The sequence below is a fragment of the Dromiciops gliroides genome, chromosome 3, assembly GCF_019393635.1.
Source record: "Dromiciops gliroides isolate mDroGli1 chromosome 3, mDroGli1.pri, whole genome shotgun sequence".
Lineage (NCBI taxonomy): Eukaryota > Metazoa > Chordata > Mammalia > Microbiotheria > Microbiotheriidae > Dromiciops > Dromiciops gliroides.
The window spans coordinates 208,349,050-208,361,211 of record NC_057863.1 but is presented as its reverse complement, the minus strand read 5'-3'; the positions used below and the strand labels follow the sequence as shown (position 1 = coordinate 208,361,211).

Here is a 12,162-nt window from a genome sequence, read left to right as displayed (position 1 = left end):
TATAATAATATTAAGACTATATAGTAATATTAAGACTATAGTAATATTAAGTTTTAGAGAATGTTTCAATTTTTGTTTTATTATATGTTTCATGTGTAACAACTAAGATTCTGAATTCCCTTAGACATGTTTTTTGTTTGTTTGTTTGTTTGGTTGGTTTTTTGGGGGTTTTTTGTTGTTGTTGGGTTTTTTTGCAGGGCAATGGGGGTTAAGTGACTTGCCTAGGGTCACACAGCTAGTAAGTGTCAAGTGTCTGAGGCCATATTTGAACTCAGGTCCTCCTGAATCTGGGGCTGGTGCTTTATCCACTGTGCCACCTAGCTGTCCCCCTAGACATTTTTTTGAGAACTTTCATTGTTTGATTTCATTATTGACAAAGCTATTTTAAAGTTGTGTTAAGCTCAATTTTGTAGGAAATTTTCCTGGCTGATTACCAGCATCCACACATCAACCCCTGAAAAGACTTCCATTCCATGACTACACCTAGAGGACATCTGAGAAAAGACTTTCAGAGACTTTAAATGAACAGTTTAAAAAAAAAATTTAAATGAACAGTTTTGTTTTTTTATTGTTTTTTTTTCTTTTTCTCTGTTAAAATATACACCATCTATTACATGTGCTCTCTACAGAGGCCCTCACTTTGCAAGACCAATGTCAAAGCGCCAGTTCATGAGGATAAAAAATTACCTCTCTGGACAAAACTTTCCTCTCTCCTTTTTCTATATTGTTATTAACATATTGTTAGTTAGCATAGGTTATTATATTCTGTTATTTTTGACTGTTTCATCAGGGAAACGCCCTGTTTCTTGAAGAAACAAAGTGGGGACTGTAACGATTGGAATGATGCCACCTGCTGGAGACTTACTGTAGAAGAGCTCTGCCATGAGGTGAAGGTCTTTGAGAGCAAGACCATGCATCTTTTCTTTGGCGTCAGGAAGTGACATTTGCTTGTGGGAGGAAGAAGAGGGAGCCTGGCGCTCTGACTGGGGCTCTTTTCCTGTGGACTCTGGCAGAGAACGGAGCTAGAAATGTGCTCTCCCTTTAATAGATAGATGAATGTAGGCCTTTCTCTCTCTCTTTACCAAATTCTTATTCTCCTTAATAAATGCTTAAAAGTGTAACTCTTGCTAAAGCTTATAATTTATTGGCAACCACTCATTAAATATTTTATACAGACCAGCTAGAATTTTACCCTTAACACAATGAAAGATGTGTATATGTAACCACATTTCCCATTATTTACACAAGAATAATTCAAAGGAAGGCAAGGATTATATGAATGTGAAATGTCACATACACTCTGTGAAATGTCACATATGCTCTTAGATGTTGGTTAGTTTTCCTTAACTTTTATATTTGTCTCATTAAGGATTGGCACAGGAAGGTAGATATTCTGAAATAATTTTGATATAAAAACAAAAGGCATGATTAAAAGTTTTAAAAGATTACTGTGATAAAAGTTTAGTGTTAAAATGCACATTAGAATTTAAGTTATTGGTGGCAGAGCCAAGATGGTGGAGGAAAGGCAGTAAGTGCTCCTGACATAATCACTCCAAAAAACTCCAAATAATGCCATAAGACAATTCCTGGAGCAGCAGAACCCACAAAAGTTTGGGCTGAAACCATTTCCCAGCCAAAGATGGCTTAGAAGTTTGGTAGAAGGGGTCTGCTGTACCAGGATGGAAGTAGAGCCCAACACTGGGGCCACACTGAGAAAGATCCAGCCCCGCCAGAGAAAGAGACTTCCAGAACCTCTGAATTGGCTGCAGCTGCAACTAACATAGCTCACAGTCTGGTGAGAGGGTCGAGTGGTTGGCAGTGGGGAGATTATAGGGGTCTCTACTGGCACTGAGGTGGAACTCTGACATTTTGCCTGGGCTCATATACAGGACAGAGTCTTGGGTGGTGGTCCCAGGTGTGGGGAGGGGTGCAGGCACTCCGTGCTGCAACCAAAGTGAACCAGATTTGTTTCCAGGTTGAAGAGCAACCAGCCTGTGGTTACTTACAGACCAGAACACAGGCCAGGTGAGTTTAGAACACGCTTCTCCTTAAATCTTACCACCTGGTATCCCCCAAAGTTTGGGATAATGAGTCCTGCGAGCAGTGCCCCACTTTAAGAAGGAATCAAAAGTCAAGAAATAGGCTGGCAAGATGTGCAGGCAGAAAAAGGTGCAGACCATAGAAAGTTTTTTTGGTGACAAGGAAGATCCAGGTACAACCTCAGAAGAGTATAGCAATGTCAGGGATTCTACATCCAAAGCTTCCAAGAAAAATATGAATTGGTCTCAAGCCATAGAAGCGCTCAAAAAGGAGTTTGAAGATAAAGAGAGGTAGAGGAAAAAAATGGAAAGAGAAATGAGAGTGATGCAGGAAAATCATGAAAAAAAAAGTCAACAGCTTGAAAAGTCAAATGGAAAAGCTCTCTGAAGAAAATAATTGCCTAAGAGTTAGGACTGAACAAATGGAAGCTAATGACGTTATGAGAAACCAAGACACAATAAAGCAAATCCAAATGAATAAAAAAATAGAGGGCAATGTGAACTATCTTCTTGGGAAAACCTGGAAAATAGATCCAGGAGAGATAATTTGAAAATTATTGAAGTACCTGAAACCCATGATCAAAACAAGAGCTTAGACATCATCTTCCAAGAGTCTGTCAGGAAAAATTGCCCTAATATTCTAGAAACAGAAGGTAAAATATAAATCGAAAGACTCCACCAATCACCTCCTGAAAGAGATCCCAAAATGAAAACTTCCAGGAATATTATAGCCAAATTCCAGAGCTCCCAGGTGAAGGAGAAAATATTACAAGCAGCCAGAAAGAACCAATTCAAGTACTGTGGAGCAACAGTCAGGATAACACAAGATCTGGCAGGTTCTACATTAAAGGATTGGAGGGTATGGAATATGATATTCTAGAAAGAGGGCAAAGGAATTGGGATTACAACCTAGAATCATCTACCTAGAAAAACTGAGCATATCCTTCAGGGGGGAAAATGGGACTTCAAAAAAAAAGAGGACTTTCAGGCATTCGTGATGAAAAGACCTGAACTGAAGAGAAAATTTTATTTTCAAATACAAGACCCTAGAAAAGCATAAAAAGGTAAACAGGAAAAAGAAATAATGAGAGATGTTAAAAGGTTAAACTGTTTACATTCCTACACGGGAAGAAGATATTTCTAATTCATAAGAACTTTCTCAGCATTAGGACAGATGATAGGAATAAATTTAGACTGATGGCACAAGTAGGAATTGATTGTGAAGGGATGACATCTGTAAAGCATTTATTTTTTATTCATGGTTTTTTTGTGGGGTTGTCAGGACTGGGTGGCATGACTGGTGTTGCTGAGTTGGTTGAGTGTTTTGTGTCTGAGGCCGGATGTGGGCTCAGGCTCAGGCTCAGGTCTTCCTGGGTCCGAGGTGGGTGTTTTGTTCACTGTGTCACCTAGCTGCCCCATGATGACATCTTTAGGGTAAAACTGAGGAGGAAAGAGGATTGCACTGGGGAAGGGGGAAAGGGAGAAGTAGAATGGGGTAAAATCTCACATGAAAGAAACAGGAAAGGGCTTATGGATGGGGTGGAAATGGGGGAGTATTGGGGCAGTGAATGAGCCTTAGAATTGGCTCAAAGACCTTACTCTCATCAAAATTGGCTCAAGGAGGGAATAACATACACACTCAATTGGGTGGAGTAATCTATCTAACCTTGCAGAAAAGTAGGAGGTGTAACAATTGGAGTGACGCTACTTGCTGGAGAGTTACTGTAGGAAAGCTCCGCCATGAGGAGAAGGCATCTGAGGGCAAGCCATGTGGTCAGTTCCTTGGCATCAGGAAGTGACGTTTGCTCCTGGGTACTATCAAAGCTACCAGCCAATTAGCTTGGAGCTGGGGGGGGGGGGGCCGGGGGATGGGATGTTCCCAGTTTCACAGGAGGCTTCTGGGAGGAAGAAGGAAGTGTTGGGTCCTTTTTTGTTCCTGACTTCGCCACAGCAGGTCGGATGATGGGGTCTCTTAAAAATAGTTAGATTTTGACCTTTCTCTCTGATCATTAGATCCTAATGCTCTTTAATAAATACTTAAATACTCTTACTAAAGCTTCTAATTTATTGGCAACCACTCATTAGATATTTTAGACATACCAGCTAGGATTTTAGCAACTTTACAGAGGGGAAGAGGATAAGGAGGGAGGGGTGAATCAAAGACCTTACTCTCAGCAGAATTGGCTCAAGGAGGGAATAACATACACACTCAATTCAATGGAGTAATTGATCTAACCTTGCAGGAAAGTAGCAGGGGAAGGGGATAAGGAGGGAGGGGTGAAAGAAGGGAGGGCAGAATGAGGGAGGGGACAGTCAGAAACAAAACACTTTTTTTTTTTTTAAGTGAGGCAATTGGGGTTAAGTGACTTGCCCAGGGTCACACAGCTAGTAAGTATTAAGTGTCTGAGGCCGGATTTGAACTCAGGTACTCCTGACTCCAGGGCTGGTGCTCTATCCACTGCACCACCTAGCTGCCCAGCAAAACACTTTTAAGGAGGGATAGTGTAAAAGAAGATAGACAATAGAGTAAATATAATGTGGAGAGAACAGGATAGAAGGAAACAGTTAACAATAGTAACTGAAAAAAATTTTGAAGCGGAGGCAAGAGTTATGGAAGATGATTATGATTGATATATTGATGATGATTGGAGGAAGATGAGGATTAATTGATGAGGACTGAATTATGAAGATGAGGACTGACTGATGAGGAAGAGGATTGATTGAGGATGAGGAGGAGGATTGATGGATGATGACTGATTGATGATGACAAAATGTATGGTACTTTTCTGGGCTATTGTGAAGAAAATTCTTTGTCAGGTATAAGGTCCAATATAAATGTTATCTATTACTGTCGTTGCAATAATCAACCTCATGGGTTGATTATAAGGAGATCTCTCTTTAAAGTACTATATATAGTTTACTAAAAAAAAAAAATGATATGCAGGATGCTATCAGAAAGACCTGGAAAGACCTGCATGACCTTGATACACAGTGAAATGTACTGTATACAAAATAACAGCAATATTGTGAGATGATCTGCTGTGAATGACTTGGTTATTTTCAGCAATGCAATGATCCAAGACAACTCTGAAGCTCTTATGAAAAATGCAATCCATCTACAGAGAGAGAACTGATGGTATCTGAATACAGATTGAAGCATAAATTTTTTTGTTAGTTCCTTTATATGAAGTTTTGTTTTTATCTGTTTTCTTTCACAACCTGGTTAATGTGGAAATGTTTTGCATGACTGCTCATGTACAACTTATACTGAATTGTTTGAATTCTTGGGGCGGGGGAGAGAGGAAGAAAATTTGGAACACAATGTTGTTTTTTTTTAAATGATGTCAAAATTTGTATTTTACCTGTAATTTGGGAAAATAAATTATAAATATAAAATTAAAAATAAAAATGAAGAAACCAGTGATTTTTTCCAAGATTACAAAAGTCATAAGCAGCAAAGCTGACTATCAATTAAAATATTGTATTTTTCTCAAAAAAAAAAAGAATTTAAAGTATTTAATAAGGGGAAAATGGGTTAGCACCTCTTCCCATTCCCAATCTAGGAAAGACTGTAGTCTTTTGTTTCCTGTCTTCCAGCTAATCACTGATGCCACAGGACTGCCCCACTCTCCTGCTCCAATTATTTGATGCAACATCATAAAAGGCAGAAAAAACTAAGCAGGTACAGGATATGCCTTGACTAATGTGAGAAAGTTGGCTGGTAGAAAATTTACATAAAAAAGAAAGGTAAAAAGGAGCACTAATCTCTTAGCATAAAAAAAGTTAAATAAACTGCATACAGTTTTCATGATACTAGAAGAATTAATATCATCTGTCTGATATTTGAAAATGTAAACCAATCTCTTTATTACAATATATCACTTTTCTTGAATTTATATATTAAGTATTGTTACTTACACCAGTATAGGCTTTCCTGAAATCCTGGGATGTCTTATAACACCAGTTACTACTTCTTTAGTTTCTTCCATCCTGTTTTTATCGCTGGAATCAATCACAAATATTACTCCATATGATTCGGCATAGTAATTTCTCCATATTCCTCGAATTCTACTCCCACCTCCTATGTCATAGATTGTAACTTCAAACTTCCATTTTCTGAAATCAATTCTGGAAAAACCGACAGTTGGCACTACGTCGTCAGGGGCCTCTGTTTTAAAGGAAAGGGAAAACAAGACAACACATTCTTTAGGCCTGCCTTTACTAATGAATATTTAACTTTTTGTTAAATTATTAGTAAACAAAAACTAAAATCTTACACCGTTCTACTAAGGTAAAGCCACACTGATCTGAAATACTTATTTAAAGAAATGTTGAATGACTGATTTGTTTAAAAAACTTTGTTAGACAGGCCCTATGGACTATGGAAAATACAGAAATATATAATACAGACTCTGCCTGTGAAGAGTCTAATTGAGAAGAGATGAGACACACAAAAAGTTAAACAATATAAGCAATGAAATGCTATACATCTTCCTTTAATTCCTCCCTAATAAGAATATCTCACACTTATTCAGTGTTTTTTATTTGTATGTTAAGAACTGCAAACAAGAAGGTGCTCAGTGGCAGATATAGAGTCAGGAAGACCTGAGTTCAAATTCCATCTCAGACACTATCAAGAGGACCCTGGGCAAGTCACTTAACCTTGTTGGCCTCAGTTTCCTCATCTACAAAATAAACTGGGGAAAGAAATGGCAAACTACTACAGCATCTTTGCCAAAAAAAAAAAATCCTAAATAGGGTCATAAAAAGTCAGACAAGGGGCAGCTAGGTGGCGCAGTGGAAAAGCACCAGCCCTGGATTCAGGAGGACCTGAGTTCAAATCCGGCCTCAGACCCTTGACACTTCCTAGCTGTGTGACCCTGGGCCAGTCACTTAACCCCCTTTGCCTCACCCACAACAAAAAAAAAAGTCAGACAAGACCGAAATAACTAAGCAACTAAGGATTACAAAGGGTTTCTATGTTTACTAGCTCCTATGACCCTTACAACATCCCTGTGAGGAAGTTGCTATTATCATCACCCCCATGTACAGATTTATCAAACTGAGGCTCAAAGAGTTTATGTGACTTTGTTACAAAGATAACAAACATAAGAAGAAGAATGGAAAAACCAAGTTATTGACTGTTATAGCAATTGATGGCCTGAAGAACACCCCCACCAAAAAAAAAAAAAGCTTTGTAAGACCTAGGTAGTCAGAATTAAAACTAATTTAACAATTACAGAAATACCCATGGCTTACCTCCGATAATGCCTTTTGCTGTAGCTGTTTTACCAGCATTGTCAAGCCCCACCATCAAAAGTGTAACCTTTCTTAAAATAGAAACAATTAAAAATCATGTTAGAATTTAAAAATCACTTTAGAATATAATGAATTTAGATTTTAAAAAATTTATTTCTATGGCACAATTAAGCAAAATCATTTTAAGATAGTTACTTTCTGATAATCTGTGAAAACAGAAGGTAAGTAATATAATAAATTCAAAATGGCAGATAAAAAGCAGCAACAAACCCCTGTGATAATCACATACAATTGTATTAAATAAATTCATGAACCCATGTGACTGAAGGGATGATGATTCCCTAAACAGAAATAAGTTGAAAAAAAGGGTTAAGTGAGAAGACAATCTTGTCCATTTTGTACATGTTGAGTTTGAGATTTCTATGGGACTGCCAGTTTGAAATGTCCAGTATGATGTTGATGACATGGGACTAGACCCTTCAGGAGAGTCCTGCTGTCTGTATTTGAAAGTAACCTGTGTAAAGATAAAATTGAACTCATGGAAGCTTATGAGGTTGTTGAGAGTACAAAGAAGGAAGAGGGTCCAGGACAACTCTCTAAAGTCCAAGTCTAGTGTTCTTTCCATAATATTATGCTTTCCCACAATGTTTAATATGAACACATAATAAATTTACTTTGAATTCCTGAATCATCTACCAGTATATAACCAGAACACTAACTTGTAAGTGCCAACCTCCAACATGACCTATTTAAACAAACTACTAACACCTCCAAAATAGAAGGTGGTTAAAAGGAATGGCTATTCCTGTCATCTTCATGTCAGGCTTGTGAAACCTAGGTTTCTAATGGTTACCATTCACTATAGCCCAACCAGATCCATGGCCACTGCTGCTTCTCCCATCACCTGCCATATCTTGCTTAAGGTAAACCTTGCCTGCCCCTTCCTTCTTTTCATTGCTCTTCCAATTCCTCTGCTCCTCCTCCTTATAATTCTTGCTCTGAAAACAGTTATCAAATCAACAGGACCACTCCAGGAAAGAAAATATCCTACAGCTACAGCCACCACTCCCCAATATGTTCTCTTTCCCAATTTAAATGTAAGCTCCTTGAGAGCAGGGCCTGTCTTGTTTCTTGTATTTGTATCCCTTGAACTTTGAAAAGTGGCAGTCATGAAGGAAGAGCTTAATAAATGTTTTATCAGTCATTCATTCAAAATAGATTATAACAAATTTAAGTTGTGTAAATCAAGTGCCATAAAAAGTAAACTGAAAGGGCCTAGAAACTGCTTCAGGGAGCAAACAGATTTTGCTAAAGGGATAGCAGTCAGGGCAAAACCAACTTAAAATAGAAACTCGGGTAAGAAGAACTTTACAGAGAAAAGATGATGAAAGATTATGAGAAAGAAGTATTGCCTCATACAAAAGTGAAAACAGTGGAGAAAACAAAACAAGTTTAAAGAATAATCGATAGAAGGTCCAATAAAGCAGTATTATCCTAAGCATATTAAAGGGAGTAGAAAACAATAAGAAAGACAACACAGTTGAAAAGTAGAAAATATCTATAAAGATTTTTACACCAAGCTCTTTTCACCCTCAAGGTCAGTGGAATCACATTTATACTCTAACATGACAATCTCAGATGTGTTGCTTTAGAATAGGGTTTTTTTTTTTTAATTCTTTGTATTCGGATCTTCAGCACCTAACAGAGTGCCTGAAACACAGAAGGTAGGTACTTCATAAATGTTTTTTGGCTGACTGACATGAAAATGGTACCACAGAAAACAAATATGGTAAAAAACAGCTGAACTAGTCAGTGGGGTAGTCTCCTATGAAGTCAGCAACAGAGGTAACACAAGGCAATGGAGAGAGTGATTCTTAAAATAACTGTAAGAAGAGGTTATCAAAGCACTGAAGAATCAAGAATTATTTAGCCTTTCTACACAGGAAAAATCAAATAGGTTAAGAATGTCTATGTTCTCTGACATGCAGTTAAAAAGACAACCTGTAGAGTTTTTTGCATAAATTTTGCAGTTTTTCATAATTAACAATAGTATTATTTTGTTTAAACACTGATTTTTTTTTTTTTACATCACTGTCATTTATCAATGACCCTGATAGTCCATGGACCCTAGGTTAAGAACTCCCACTCTAATTGTTGGTAGAGTTGTGAAATCATGTAATCATTCTGGAGAGCAATTTGGAACTATACCCAAAGGGCTATAAAACTGTGCATACCCTTTGATCCAGGAAAACCACTTCTATGTCTATATTCCAAAGAAATTTTTTAGAAATGGGGGGGGGTTACTTATTTGTACAAAAATATTTATAGCAGCTCTTTTGATGGTGGCAAAGAAGTAAAAATTGAAGGGATGTCCATTAACTAGGGAATGGCTGAACAAGTTGTGATATATGATTGTAATGTAATATTTTTGTGTTACAAGAAATGATGAGCAGGATGATTTCAGGAAAACCTGGAAAAACTTACGTGAACTGATCTAGAGTGAAGGGAGCAGAACCAGAACATTATACACAATGACAGTAATATTGTACAAAGATCAACTGTGAATGAAAGACTTAGCTAGTCTCCAGACATAGCCTCCAGAAAAGAACTGATGACACCTGAATACAGATGGAGTACTATTTTCACTTTTTTTTAAGGGGGGGGGGGAAGAGTGTTCAAGTTTTCTTCCACAAAATGACTAATATGGAAATGCTTTATCTGATTGCAAATGAATAACCTTACAGCCTCAGGGAGAAGCCAGGGCATGAGGCAAATAATTAAGCACTCAAAATTTTAAAGCCATTACAATTGTTTTTACAAGTAATTTGGGGAATAAAATATTATTTAAAAAAAAAACACCTGTTGGGGAAAATATTTTTTAAAAAAAGAACACCTACTCTAAAGGTCACAAGTAGGTACCACCTAAACACAAAAAGGTCAAAAATGCTAATAAAGTTTAAGTGAGATGAGAAGAAAAAAAAATATAAAGAAGGCATAAGGTTAATGCCTGCAAAATGGCATGGGTGAGTAGAAAAGTAGAAGCTGAATTTAAACTACTTGAATGGGCTTAGAGAAATCCTGTAAACTGAGCTTCAGTTTAATCTGTAAAATGAGGGATCTGAACTAGATGATCACTAAGGTCGTCCCTCCGGCCCTATGATTTTATTCACAGCTGGGAAAGAGAAAACTGAGGTAAGATAAAAGCAGCAGAAAGATAAAAGCTGAACTGGCCCATTTCTGTGGACAGGATCATCAATTTTCCAGACAACCAAGCTCAAAAACCATCTTTGACTTTTCCTCTTCTTCCTACATCCATTCAATCATTAATTCATATTTGTTCTGATTTTCTAAGATCTAGAAGTCTCTTTACATTCCCCAAACCATCAATTCAGCTCAAGTTCTGATTACTTCACTCCTGAAATAAGTGTTTTAACTGATCTCCTGCTTCCAAGATACCCTTCAATACATCATTCAAAAACACCACTTTGCACACATTATCCCCCAGCACAACTTAATGCCTTTACAGGTTAAAATAAAAACTTCTTGGTTTGGCAATAAATATAATATGAACCCCAGCTAACACTCCAACCTCTCACCACTCCCATAGATAACTCCCCGGTAACTTGATTACTCTTTGTACCTGGTAGAACAACCCCACTTCCAAGTGATGTTTCCTCTACTTGAAATGTACTCCATCTCATCTAAATCCTATCTTCCTTCACAATTCATGACCCTCTTGTCTCCCTCATGAACAGCTCCAAGCCCACTCCAATTCTTCAGGCTTGACTCTCTCTTCTGACATATTTGACAGTATCTGATTTCTTAACACTTACTTCACCTTAAGGTTTAGATCCCACTTCATGGGGCCACGGGATGGGGAGGAATCCCGAATTCAAAAAAGGATTCCAATTTCGGGGGGAGGGGAGTTTTATTTACAAACTAATGCGATCGGCAAAAATTGAGGTAGTCATTTAAGAGCTAGGCTTTCTCCTTTCACAGGTCCAGGTTCCCCCGAAGAGAGAAAAGTGGGAAAACAAAGGTCTCAACCTAGGCAAAATTTCAAGAAAATATGCGCCATGTGCCCCCACCCCAAGGAGCCGGGCCGGGCCCCTTGTCTTTCCCCGTCCTACCTCGGTGGGGCTTGACAACGCTTGACCATCCAGCCAAAGCAGCTGGTAAAAACACTGAAAAATCTGCAGCGGCCGACTCCGGCCATCCTGCGCCGAGGAGAGGAGAGGCAGCCGGCGGCCTCAGCGCGCAGGATTTAAAAGATCCCGGCCAATGAAACGGAAAAAAAAAAGCCAGGGAAGCAAGACAGGGGCGTGGATGGGGGAGGGGGTGGGGGGGAAGGGATGGGTAAAGGCTCACAAAGCCAAAAGCAATTAACTCCGGGATATTCTTAACACCAGCAAAAGCTGACAACAAAGGAGCGCCGCGGAGCGCAAAAAAAAAAAAAAAAAGAACGTGCTCCCGACGCGGCCACGCCAAGAGGCCCCTCCTCAGTTGCTGGGGTCAACAAAACAGCGGTGCACTGACGTAACACTCCCATTGTGAAGCCTCAAGCCTCTGATTGGCTGGCTATGTTGCTCCGCCCCACCCCCGCCCAACGAGGAAGAGGGAGAAAAGAATGTTTCCTAAGGGGAGGGGGACTGCAACTGAGCAACGGAGCGCGTCCTTGTTGCTAGGGCTTCTGTTGAGAAAACAAACCTTAGCTACGCAGAACAGAGATTTCCTACCTCTATTCCTTTTGCTGTCTTAATCAATTATTTCCCAGTTTCTCCTTTCTTCCATCTATCCAGAAAGTGTACTTTTTACTTCCTAAGTTGTAAAAATAAAGAATGCTTCTCTCCCAGCCCTGGCTCTT

At 38.7% G+C, this 12,162-nt stretch overlaps 1 protein-coding gene across 1 annotated transcript in view; it reads right to left on the bottom strand.

Annotated features, from left to right (window-relative positions):
- ARL13B (ADP ribosylation factor like GTPase 13B) overlaps positions 1 to 11,570 on the bottom strand; it is a 68,316-nt gene extending 56,746 nt beyond the window's left edge. The window contains exons 1-3 of the mRNA XM_043991077.1: positions 11,429 to 11,570; positions 7,299 to 7,369; positions 5,958 to 6,207 (exon numbers count right to left, since the gene is read on the bottom strand). Of these exons, the coding sequence (XP_043847012.1) occupies positions 5,958 to 6,207; positions 7,299 to 7,369; positions 11,429 to 11,514 (407 nt within the window). The 5' untranslated portion in view covers positions 11,515 to 11,570. The remainder of the gene's footprint in view (positions 1 to 5,957; positions 6,208 to 7,298; positions 7,370 to 11,428) is intronic.
- Between the last annotated feature and the right edge of the window lie 592 nt (positions 11,571 to 12,162).